Source organism: Oratosquilla oratoria, chromosome 12, assembly GCF_046742065.1.
Source record: "Oratosquilla oratoria isolate Oo_2021 chromosome 12, ASM4674206v1, whole genome shotgun sequence".
Taxonomy (NCBI): Eukaryota; Metazoa; Arthropoda; class Malacostraca; order Stomatopoda; family Squillidae; genus Oratosquilla; species Oratosquilla oratoria.
In genome coordinates, this window is record NC_134788.1 from 61,625,482 (window position 1) to 61,639,145 (window position 13,664).

General features: G+C 39.8%; 1 protein-coding gene across 1 annotated transcript; it reads right to left on the reverse strand.

The window, feature by feature from the left end:
- Window positions 1-1,884: 1,884 nt before the first annotated feature.
- Window positions 1,885-12,552, reverse strand: LOC143030445 (uncharacterized). The gene is made up of 2 exons (XM_076193594.1): window positions 12,139-12,552; window positions 1,885-2,072 (listed from the first exon to the last, which is right to left on the reverse strand). Exons 1-2 carry the CDS (start codon window positions 12,452-12,454, stop codon window positions 1,885-1,887), a joined length of 504 nt encoding a protein of 167 aa, XP_076049709.1. The 5' UTR covers window positions 12,455-12,552.
- Between the last annotated feature and the right edge of the window lie 1,112 nt (window positions 12,553-13,664).

Here is a 13,664-nt window from a genome sequence, read left to right on the forward strand (position 1 = left end):
CCTTTGGCCTTTTTCTGCCTCAGTAATCTGGCAACCCTGCATACGAGTGCATCGCCTGGCATGTAAGGTCAAAATGCAATGGATGAAGTAATTTTCCTAGTCCTCCCATTCCCTTTCATAAATTGTCGATTCCAACATGGTCATGTTTATATTTCTATTAAAATAAGGGTTTATAAGAGTGGATTTCCGAGCGGATAAGTGACAAAATACCATGTGATTGTTCAAATTGGGTTCAAAGCATGAAATATGACAGAATGACGTTAGACTAGAGTCCCAATCTTATGAAGAGTTTCAGATAAGGGACCATCTCGAATTCTGCCCATTAAGAGACTGGCAGTCTTTTTTCCAACATGGCCGGCATGGCTGGACATTATCTTCAGCATTACATGTCTCAAGTGGTTTAATGCTTGTACGCTTATAAACTGTTTACTGTAGCAATGAAAGGTATCTAACAGAGTTGCTCATTACTAAGTTAATGTTAAAAATATATAAATATAGCATTTCATGGGATATTTGTGGTGAATTTAAAATGATCGCCTTCTTACTTGGATTACAGGGTGTATACACCAAGTATTCATGTTTTCTTTCCCTATTGGGTAGTCGGGTTGATAATGAACACTACTAGAAAGTGGAGTTGCTCCCTCGAGATGGCTTGCAGCCAGGAAAACTCAATGTTATTAGACAGCCTCTTGTAGACCTTACCAAAGTGTTGCTATACTCACTTCATATAAAGCTTGGTTTGATCAAACAGTTTGTAAAATCATTAGTTCATAGTAGAAAAGCATTTCAAGAGATTCGTCAACTCATTCCAAAAATATCAGAGGCCAAAGTTAAGGGTGGTATATTTACTAGTCCGCAAGTAAGGAGAGTGTTGAAGTCAATGCAACTTGAAAATGCAACGAGTACTGTCGAAAGCGAGTCGTGGTGTGCATTTCGAGGTAGAGTTCATGGATTCCTTGCTAATAATAAAGACCCAAAACACAAGCCGCTCGATGTAGCAAAGCTTTTGGAAAGCTATAAGAACTTAGGATGTAGAATGTCATTAAATGTGCACTTTTTGCATTCCTATTTGGAATGTTTCGTGAAAACTTGGAAGGAGTGACTGAAGAGCATGGCGAGAAGTTCCATTAGGACATTGTTGCAATGGAAAAATGATACCAAGGACGATGAGACACTGCTATGATGGGAGGCTGTGGTTACTGGTGCGTAAAGATCAAGTTCACAGTAAGAAGTCACGCTCATCAATGCATTTCTAGTGGGCTCTTCCGTATCATATCCTTTTATATTTACATTCTTTCATTATTTTCAAAAGGAAATACAAGGATAAAACATCAGCTACAATTTATAGACAATGGGAATATGCTAAATATAGTGTACTATCGTAGTTTAATATAGTTTGTTTTTGTATATAAAACATTAATTGTATTTTGAAATCTCGATTATATGCAATTTCCAATTGCGTTTCTAAAATCAGAAGAGAAAACAACCTTAGTAACAATAAAGACATTTAAAGAAACAAAACTAGTGTTACCCAGTGGTATTGGTCTCACCAATTAAGGCTTTAATTTGGTCTAACATTACTTTGAATCTTCTTAGTTCTATCGCAATTACTTATGCCCTTTTTCTTCCCTCCCTCTCTCTTTTACTGGGTGAGAGACTAGTAAAGTCGGAAGAGGGCCGCGGCCTGAGAGTTGGAAAGGAAATAGGGGACGGCACTTCTTGTGTAATCATTAGGAATAGCTAAGCTAGCTAGGATATTTTCGTTTCTACTTGTTCAGTTTCATTTCAGTTAACTTAATCACTAGGTTGGTCTGATGCAATGTATACTGGTTGTGGCAGTAATGTCTGGATTCTTGGTAGACTCTCTGGCCACCACGCATGGGGCTATACTCTTTCCTCTTGTTCGTTTCCTTTCGGATGCTCTGGGGTAGTGCGGTCTTCAAGTAATTTGTCCCAGGTTTGATTCCACATACGGTGGTGTGTGATGTTGAGAAGTTCTACGTTGATTCTTTTGTGGATTTCTTCCATTGTTTCGTCAAATGGTGGGGTTTGGCCACTGGCAAAGTTGAGGGCTGCACGGACAAAAAAACCCAGTGCTCCAAACGGACAAAATCCCAGCATTATAAAACACCAGTCGATTTAGATTGACACAATTTTGGTACATACATACATATATACATATACATACATATAACAACGGCTTTCCCCACCCCCCTTACACGGCGGGTAGCCAAAAAGAAAAAGGCAGAGAAACCACTCCCACCCATTCCATTCCCTACATATTCCACTCCCCTCCAACATCTTCCCTCCCTCTTATCTTGGCATCTCCTGGATGACGGGTAATCCCTGCATCATGTCCACTGCCCTGAGGCAGAAGCAGTGTCGCAAGACACAGCACATCCACAGCAAGGCCGCTTCATAAATTTGGCGACCTCCCCTCTCCGCCCCCCCATGCAGAAACGGAGAAGACGGGAGGAAATCCCTTCGGGCTGCGTCAATTTTTTCTCATACATACTTCCTCACTCCCCATCCCCCACCCGCTCCCACTCATGCATCACAGCATCATCCATACACAACCCTTCTCCATTCACCCCTATCTTCTGTCCTCTCCCGTCCTTCCTCAACAGACATTCCTCTCTTTTGTAATGCCCCTTTCACCCCATCCATCCATCTCATCCTAGGACGCCCCCTCATATTCACTCCTTTCACCTCTGCCTTCCACACCTCTTTTGCTAATCTTTCTTCACTCATTCTTTCCATGTGTCCAAACCATCCATCCAAACCTCTTTCATTAATCCTATCTCCCAACTCCCTTTCCACCCGTTCTTCTCACTTCCTTATTTCTCACTCTATCTAGCCCAGTGACCCCTATCATACTTCTCAGACATTTCATCTCTAACACATTCAAACTCCTGTTTCATATTTCTGCCCCATACAGTGCTGTTGGCACAATCACTCCTTCATATAACCTCCTCTTAGCATCCATTCCCAGATGTCTATTTCTCATTACATTCCAATCCACCAAGGCATTTACTCGCTTCTCTCAATCTATATTCTACCTGCACCCCCACTCCTCCCTTTCCTGCTACATTCGCACCCAAGTATCTAAAACTATCCACTTCCTCCAGTCTTTCACCCTTAATGCTCACCCCCAGCCTACTGTCACTCTCTCCCCTTGTACATCTCATCACCTTACTTTGTCACATATATTCCCATATATGTAAGGTGGGAATAGTATTACTTTGGATAACGGCGCCCCGCGATAACGTGGGCGTCAGATTACAGGACGAGTACTGAGGAGGCGTGGGAAGGAGGTCCATCCATACAATGGAGTATTTGTTCTAACACTCAGCCTAGAACGAAGGAGAACGTTTTTAGTTAATTGACCAATGAGGTTCAACCACCATAGACGCAATTCCTATGGGCCAATCAGAGGATTTTGTAGAGAAGAACCAGAGCGCCTTGGGCGTGTCAGAATCAGTTTTAGAGTAGAGGGTACGATGTAAAGGTGTCGCCTCGAAGGGGTCGTCGGCTGAAGTCCTCTGTACTCCCCCTGTATTAGTCGTAAGATCATTAACTCAGCTAGGGTATAATCTAGTGTTTCATGTAGTGGTGTGAAATGTCTATAGTAGTGACTTAGACAGTGTTTTTCGTTGGTAAAGTATTAATTAATTAATTAATCTTCTTTCACCCCCGTTAAAAGTTTTCGAGCGGGAATCTTCTGTTTTGAAACTTATTTACTCACTTGAATGTTCAGTGATTGTAATCCTTCATGTAATCCTATTAACTTTAATGAATAGTGTTAAACGTTATCTGTGCGTTTCATTTTTTTTCTTGATTTTAATAAAATCAAGTGGCGACCTTGTAATTTCTATTGGAGTTATCCCAAAGACATGGGGTCTTGGGAACTCAGTCACCCATTCACTCTTACTATGTGTTACGAGTCTGACAACTTTACAATTTCTATTTGAGTTATCCCAAAGACATGGGGTCTTGGGAACTCATTTCACATACTTAATCTATTGCAAGTCAGATATGTGAGCGAGATTCGTAACAACTTTTGCCCACATTTATCTTCAGCTTTCTTCTCTCACACACCTTCTCAAACTCTATCACTAACTTCCTCAATCCCTCCTCTGATCCTGCTACAAGTGCAGTGTCGTCAGCAAACAACAACTGTCTTGTTAGTTGTTCACAGTGTGAGTTAAACACTATGCGAACTGTTCCTCAGTTTATTTGCACAGCACAGTGTAACGTAATATTAGATATTACGTCATATGTGTAATTATGTTATTTCTTGTCTATGTATGTATTGTAACAATGTTAAGCAGTAACGCCCGTCCACTATATGTAATCTTGCCTACGTGCGGAGAAAGGTGCGCACTCTTGTAGAACAAACAGACAAGCGAAATCCTGAATAGTTCGGAGCGCACAGATTTGACAGTTACTAAATAAGTAGATTGTTCAAGCGAGTCGAGGGTCTTAAAACTACCCATGTTGACGTGTGTTAACTTACCCTCCTCCCCCCCTTTCGCTCACCCGCACCCTTAACCGGAAGTATCCCGCTTCCGGTCCAATGGTATATAAGCGGTGGAAATCGCTCACACCTTGTCATTTCTCGCATATCGATCTCTTGATAAAAATACAAGTTTGGACTCATGAGACGATTGGTGTGAAGTGATCACCCTTTTTGCCTACATTACGTGTCTGATATACATTGCATTACTTTATACTTATATTTGTACTTATTACTTATTTTGATGCATGTTCCTGATCTCTTTGTACTTAGTACCATATTGTATACGTATCTTGTTTCTTATTTGAACGATAATTTCCATATTCTTATAATCATGTAACGGTCCCATTGACCCCTACTGCCCATTCTCTTTTGTGTTGATTGCCTGTAAATATTTTTCATGTTAATAATTTCGTTCACTAGTTTTATCGCTAGTTTAATATTCCTTTCCTGGAATCTTCTTTGTTACCTTTACTTCTAGTCTTACGAATTATCTAGGCCCTGACCAGATAGTTCAGTCCTACAGTGGCTTCTAGAAGTGAGCTGGTTCTTAAGCACTTATCCGTTATACGTAACGTCTCTTCACTAACCAGCCCGTCCCGTAACAACAGCACCACAGGAGATGAATACTTAAATTCTACACTCACACGAGGCACTTGTCTCTCTCAGCTTGCTCGCTCAATCTGACTCATATGAGTCACTTCTAGCTTGGGCATGGCGATCGTGATAGTTGCGTTCATCCCATTTTCTCTGATTAATTCTTTGCACACAGAAATTTACATACATCCAAATCTCAGTTATACAATAATTTAAATTTAATAGTATTAATAATCTATATCCCATTCATTCAACTTTCGCATTACAAATAAAATGATGATTAATCATGTAAACAGAAGTGGCAAATAGTAAAGTTCTGGAACATTCATGCTTGCTATACGTACGAACACGCACACAATGACGCATCACTTTTCATTGTACATCTACACATAATGCTTAATAGAATTAAATACAATAGGCTTATTTCCCACTTTTCTCCATTTTCTTTTACCATCTCCAACCCCTGACCCATTACCCTTGCATTCACCTCTCGCACCACCCCATCCATGTATAGATTGAACAACCAGGGCGACATAACACATCCCTGACAAAGTCCCACCTGTACCCCAAACCATTCACTCTCTCCATTTCTAATCCTAACACAAGCTCTACTACTCTCGTAAAAGCTCTTGACTCCTCTTAACAGCTTTCCTCCTATTCCATATATCTGCAGTACCTCCCACAGTGCCTTCCTGTCTACCCTGTCGTAAGTCTTTTCCAGATCCATAAAAGGCTAGAAAAAAAACCATCCTTACCTTTTCCTATAGCTTTCTCACATATTTGTCTTACCACAAAAATCTGATCTACACAACCCCTACCTGTCCTAAAACCACACTGTTCCTCACCAAGTACTCCCTTTGTTCCTCTCCTAATCCTCTCAACCAAGACCCTCCCATAAGCCTTCCCTACTACACTCAACAAGCTGATCCCTCTGAAACTACTACATTCACACTTGTCCCCTTTTCCTTTGTAAAGTGGAACTATACAGACACTCCTCCAATCCTCCGGCACTCTACCCTCTCTTTAACAAACATTAAATAACCTTACCAGCCAGTCCACTTTAACTGTACCTCCTTTTTTCAGACATTCTGCATGGCATCCATCCAACCCAGGTGCCTTACCTGCTCTCATCATCTTAACAGCTGCCTTCACTTCATCTTTTCTTATTTGTCCTCCATTCTCCTCACTCTCGTTTTCTTAGTGCTTCCCATTACAACTACCTTCCCCTCCCTATCCTCCTTCACATTTAGCAAATCCCTAAAATACTCTGCCCACCTTCCTCCCACTGCCTTCTCTTCCATTATCATCTCTCCATCTGCACCTTTTAACTTTTTTTTCTCTAATTGATTCGCATCCTCTTCCTCTCTTAATTTCTTTCCAAAACATTTTGTTTTTACTTTCAAATTTTTCTGTCATTCTCTTACCCCATTTCACATATGCTTTCCTTTTTGCCCCCTTTATCTTATGCTTTACTTCTCTTCTCTTTACTTTGTACCTCTCATATGATTCCCTCGTCCTATATTGTAACCAATCTATGAAAGCTCGCTTCTTCTCTTCTACACCCTTCTTTGCTTCCTCATCCCACCACTCACTACCATTTTTCTTCTATTTCCTCCCGTCCTCCTTGTTCCACACACCATCTTTGCACACCTTATGACTCCCTCCTTATCTCTTCCTACTATACTCCTGGTTACCTGTATGTAGCCATTAATGCTCTATCTACCACCCTTCTATCCACCACCCTCTCCCATGTATACTTATGCTTGACTTTCTTCCTAAACACTGTATTAGCTATCATCAACTCTCTTTCGAAAAAAGGATATCAGGACAATATAGAATCGGAGCAGAGGAAGTAAAGGAAGTGGAATGTCAAAAACAGATAAACAGATAAACAAAATTGTCGGAGAAACCTATAACTTGCTAAGGACAATAAAGGTGGCTCTTACTTAGTTGGACAAAGAAATTGTAAAGAAAATACTTGTCACACTGATAAGGCCAAAATTAGAGTACCCAGCGACACTATGGTCACCCAATGCCACAAAGAATATAAGGAAAATTGAGAGAATCCAGAGGGCAGCTACGAAGATGACCCCAATAATTTCAAAATTGTCATATGAACAGAGATTGTCAAAACTAGAATTATCGACTCTGGAACTAAGGAGAGAAAGAGGCGACTTGTTTACTACCTACAGAATCATGAGAGGTATGAAAGTCCTTGATAGAGAATACTTATTATATTGGGATAAGAGAAATACAAGGGAACATGGAAGGAAGCTCATAAGGACAGTTATACAAGAGACCTGAAAAAGAAAAAAAAAATCCCCACAGAGTTGTGGATGTATGGAGCAAACTAGACGAAACAATAGTGTGTGAAAAACCATACACGAATTTAAGAATAAGTTAGACATGGTGAGATGGAGACGGTACACCACGAGCACAGCTCCTTTTCCTGTGAGATACTAGGTAAATGCACACTGCTACGTCCAGACATATATTTTTATGCAACTGGTTGCGTCGGTTTTGTAAGCTGCCTAAGCGTACCTGTATAGCCCTGTACTCAGTGTCGATATTTACAAATGTGGAAATGGATTTTAGCATACTGTCTTCAGTATACGTCAAAGATCAGGAGGACCAATTTCATCTTCAGCTATTTTGTACAATTTTAATCAGTTTTGTTCTTTAAAACAATCAAAAACTAATAAATTATATTAAAGATAAGAATCACAGGCTGTTTATATCTAAAATTGTATTTTGAATAGAAGATTTGTCATGCTTATATTATTGTTAGTTTCGTTGACACTAACACTTAGTAAAATTTATCTTCTGTAGGTCCCATGCCATGTCCTTCTCTTTAATTATCTTTCCACCATATCTTCTCTGACAAGTTAATAATGTTTCTGGATGGGATAAGCAAGCTGGTCCTAAATCTTCTTGATTTTCTTCTTCACTAATTCTCTACATCGCTTTTAGAGAAGGTACACCAAAGGACTCCCACCTGGAATCCTCTTACACCCACCAAGCCAAGTCTGCTCCGACGTCAAATTTAATTCATCCAATAACTTTGAACGTTACAAATAAGTGCCACCCTTTTAGGGCGTGACTTTACCTCCATGCACCAATAATTGTTCTCCTCCACACTTTTCTCCAATCAGAAAGACTGTTATACTGTCTCAAGCAATACTGTTTACACAAGCACTTGTGACATAAGCAGAACAAGCTCTGTGTTTACATTTCATCACATCAGCCCCTTTGATCGCCACTCTAACCAATGTTTACAAATACAAGATGATAAGCTAGAATATGCAACTCTCTGCAACTTCCACTCGGCCATTGTTTCATAACATCCTAATATAAAATTAATACAAAATATACATTCCTCTCCACCTACCCCTCCGTCTACCTAAATGTTTACCTTCTCTACCTAAAGGCCTCTTACACTATTGACGAGTCAGTAGAACTGTAGAAATTATTTTACACTTTGGAATTGAAATTCAAGTTAGCCTTAACGGTATACGCTAAAATAAAGACTATGCAAGGCACCTCGCTGTGATATAGACTCGATTTTTTTTTTTTTTGTGTGTTTCACTGAAGAGGATCGGATACTTGCAGTCTCTCGATTCACCAACTCAGCAGCCTGCGTGAGTGCGTCATCAGGCCGGGTAATTGCGCTAGCCTCAGCCTGTGTTGGAGAAGTGCGTGTGCTTCACGCTCTCCACTCTTCTCGTCCCCATTGACTGGACGAGATGCCAGGTACAATATTTCATAGATCTACTGAGGCAGCATCACTGCATAAGGAACATCAAGAGCAAGGAATACAAAATGAGAAACATAAAGATTACGAGCCTTAATGGCACGAGCTATTCTGAACTGTGACATAAAACGTTTTTAGATTAGGTTATTCTCTACGGCAGCCTCCGAATAAAAATGTTTCTTACATCGCTACTGTCGTTACTATCAAAATCCCTCTCCAATCTGAGAGTGCCGAATGGTGCGCTGGGCCTTGCCCGAGGGGGCCATCGAATTGGCCTGGAGTGGCCTAAATCGGTGAGCTGGATCTCATGAATTTTGCCCAACACGCCCTGTGTCACTCGAGTTCTACTGCAACTCCCTCCGACTCACAACCCGATTTCGTAACTCGAGTCTCGAGGCTGGGACCCATAGCTTATTATGAGCTTCTGATCAATGAACAGCCAATAGTCCTGTGGTATAAGTGGTGGGTGGTGTGTACTCACACCACTGTTCAAACGAGGACCAATCAGTACGTGATATGACCAATATACATAATTTATATACCACTCCGAACAACCGACATATACATAATGCTAGTGTGTTAACAAACTCCAAGTAAACGATTTAATGGAAACGATGACACGATTCACCAGATTCGGTGAAAAGAGTCGTTAGTTTTGAACGAGTGATTTGCGAGTCTTACATTACTACTGTATTAATGAAATGCAAAAGGACAACATAACAAACCAATCATTACACACAGTTACTACACACTCTGAGCTCACCATCGAGAAAGCTCTAGTGTATATTGGCTAAGAATCACTTGTATAATGACATGATAGATGCAGAAACGCCAATCAACAATTACATTTGATACAGTACGGACAGAGACACCAGAGGCCATGGAGGCGTCATGATACTTTTCAGAAATCATCTGACACAAAATTTCTCATAACGAAGATCACGTGGAAATAATTGCCCTCCACCAAATACTTGTAGAAAGATTAATTGTAAACTGATATGCGTCACAAAATATGTAAAATTCACGAACACAACAAATTGAGCAGAAAAAAAAAGACATCACAACTCGACCTAGCAAAGAGGTTCTGTCCCATGAGTCAAGAGGGAACAAGTACATGCACAACTGCTACTAAACACCACGAACAAGCTATTCTTGGCACAAATAATGATGTAATTAATGAATAGAATAAACATGCAATGCAGTTCAGTTCGAAGCTTTAAGAATCATTTAGATACCTAAGCAAGATGCTGTAATGTCATTTATTTCATATTATTCATTTTTGATATCATGTCTGATTATTTACTTGATTCACATTATTAGATATTTGTTGATTTATTATCATTTATCATTTACCCGTTTTTTATTTGAATATATCTATGCATCTATTATTGTCTATATTATTGTGTTTTTATTGTCATTACTTTTTTCCACATCTGACCTAGATATGGACCAAAAGGTCTCCTGTCGGCATGCTCCGCCCTTGTAATCCTTTGTCATGAAGGCGTCATGACATATTTCAGAAATCATCAGACCATGAAATTCTGTCTCAGGAGGTACTAAAGAAGAACTACAATCAAATCTACTAGACTCCGGAAATTCCTCTTGCTACAAACAATAACAAAGCTTAGGAAACAAATTGGTTTTCTTCTTTATTAAAAATGAACAATTCATCATACAGATTACAAATAACTATGGCGTATACTCCCAACTACTTTACACAATACTAAGGTAAACAGAACTGTATCCATCATGACATACAGATATCAATATCCACCAGGTGCACAATTTTCTAATGTTTTCAATTTCTTCTTTTTGTAATTGCAAAAATATTCATGCACTTGATGGAACACTCAAGAATTTTGAAAAAAAAAAGAACAAGCAAAAACACATTATGCAATAGGCCAATGGTCACTCAAATAACTTCACAACTGAGAGTAAATCATCTGACAGTATGCACATGATAATCCATGAACCAAATTGGTTTATAACAGTGAATCAGTGCTTAATAGCTGACAGTACCATCATACAGGGAAATTATATCACTTAGGTCACACGGGAACAAGCAAAAATGAAATAACACAATAGGCCAAAGGTCACTCAAATAACTTCACAACTGTGCGTAAATCAATTAAGATTTCAACTGACAGTATGCATGTGATAACCCATCAACCCAACTGGTTTATAATAGTGGATCAGTACTTAATAGCTGAAAGTATCATCATACAGGAAAGTTAGATCACTCAGGTCACACTGGAAAGGCCTCTCACCAGCAAAGGTCATCATGCAACACACGAGATCAACTTTTCGTGAGGAAGTGCGAGTCATTACGTGACGTTTGAAATAAGTCCTTCGTGTGAAAGCTGAAAAGGCTTCTCTCCAGTGTGGGTCACCACATGACGTCTAAGTTTACTTGGTTCTGAGAAAGCTGCATCACACAGGTCACACTTGAAAGGCTTCTCTCTAGTGTGGGTCATTATGTGATATTTGAGACTATTCTTTTGTGAGAAAGCTGCACCACACAGGTCACACTGGAAAGGCTTCTCTCCTGTGTGGATCATCATGTGTCGTCTGAAATCATTCTTTCGTGAGAAAGACGCATTGCACATGCAACACTGGAAATGCTTCTCTCCGGTGTGTGAAACTATGTGTTGTTTAAGATCACCCTTTTTTAAGAAAGCTGCATCGCACAGGTCACATTTAAAAGGCTTCTGTCCAGTGTGAGTCATCAGGTGTTGTTTGAGATGACTCTTTTGAGTAAAAGCCGCATCACACAGGCCACACTGGAAAGGCTTCTCTCCAGTGTGAGTCATCAAGTGTCGTTTAAGATAAATCGATCGTTTGAAAGCCGCATCGCACAGGCCACACTTAAAAGGCTTCTCTTTGGTATGGGTAATCATGTGTCCTTTGAGATTATTCTTTCTTGAGAAGGCTGCATCACACAGGTTACACTTAAAAGGCTTCTCTCCAGTGTGGGCCATCATGTGTTGTTTGAGATTAAACTTTCCTGAGAAAGCTGCATCACACAGGTCACATTTGAAAGGCTTCTCTCCAGTGTGGGTCATCACATGATATTTGAGAGTACACTTTCGTGAAAAAGTTGCATCACACAGGTCACACTTGAAAGGCTTCTCTCCAGTGTGGGATACCATGTGACGTTTGAGATGATTCTTTTGTGAGAAAGCTGCATCACACAGGTCACACTGGAAAGGCTTCTCTCCTGTGTGGGTCATCATGTGTTGTTTGAGATAATTCTTTTGTGAGAAAGTCGCATCACACAGGTCACATTGGGAAGACTTCTCTCCAGTGTGGGTAACCATGTGTCGTTTGAGATGACACTTTGCTACGAAAGCTGCATCGCACTGGTCACACTTGAAGGGCTTCTCTCCAGTGTGGGTCACCACATGTTGTTGGAGATTATTCTTTTGTGTGAAAGTTGCATCACACAAGTCACATTGGAAAGGCTTCTCTCCAGTGTGGGTCACCGCGTGTCGGTTAAGATTACTCTTTGTCGAGAAAACTGCATCACACAGGGCACATTGAAAAGGTTTCTTTCTAGTGTGGGTCATCGTGTGATATTTAAGATGACTCATGAGATGGGTGTGCCGCGGATGACACAAGATTATATTTATATGACGAATGTAGAGAATCTTTGGATATCTTTTCCCAGGAATTGTTGATAGCTACTCTCATCCTGAAAGTAAATATGTAATAAGTATGACAACTAAGTTTTTGCAAGACTGTAATAGGAGTGACACCAAAGAATACAAGTAGAGTGGGGCATTAACCAATATGAAATCAGGGAAGGGAATAAACATTTCGTAACAAGAAGTTTAAAGAAGAAAGAAATGGAAGGTTGAACAAATACTAAATAATATGGAGTAGTCAAAATAATTCAGGAAATAATAAAGCGAAAGACTGAACAAATAATGCAATGAAATAGAGCCCACAAGAAAAAGAATTCAATTCTAGGATACACCACAGCTGGAAACAAGAAATATTTGGAAAAAAAAATTACAGAGGACAACTACACACACACATCAATCAAGGATTTCAAAAATCAACGTTGGAGAGATTCATGAGATTCCGATATTCATTTTTACAATAAATCACTTGTTTTCCGTTTTTTGAAGAAACCCCCACCACCACCCTCTCCGTGATAAGTAAATTTTTTATAGGTTAGGTTGAATTCACCCCTCACTTTCATCAAATATAGAGACAAGGTGCACAGTGGGAGTAGCCCAACAGCAATCTTGTAAATCAACATATTTCATTAAGGTTATGGTGAATGGCACTATTTTTCAATCATTACGATATAAAGATTATTATTTGCTAATATTTTTGGAGTATCACAAAAATATACAAATACATTAACCAAAGTGCAACAAATTAAGATAAACAATTCTTACCAAAGAAGATTAAAAAGAAAAGAATGAGAAAAAATGGATGATTGAACAAATGTAAAAACTATGAAGAACCACAGAAACTGGAAAAAGTAGTGAAAAGGTAATGAAAATCTATAGATAAGAAGTCACAAGAATGTATATAAATATTACATACATACATACATATACCAAGGCTTCCTCCCCCTTCCAAGGGAGGTAGCCAAAAAGGGAAAGGCATAAAAACACTCCCACCCATTTCATCCCTAAATACACTCCACACCCCTCCCACCCTTCCTCTCATCTGAGCACCTCCTGGATGACGGGTCATCCCTGCACCCTGCCCACCGCCCTGGGTCAGAAAGAATAAGGGGAGAAATTGGAGTATGATGGACGCAGTAACACAGATAAATGGACCTAT

Excerpts from the sequence above, each read along its gene's own strand:
- LOC143030445 (XM_076193594.1), bottom strand. The coding sequence starts at position 12,454 with ATGAGTCATCTTAAATATCACACGATGACCCACACTAGAAAGAAACCT. Across the intron at positions 2,073-12,138 it reads GTCTTCCCAATGTGACCTGT|CCCTCAACTTTGCCAGTGGC; the intron begins GTGATGCGACTT and ends TTGTCCGTGCAG.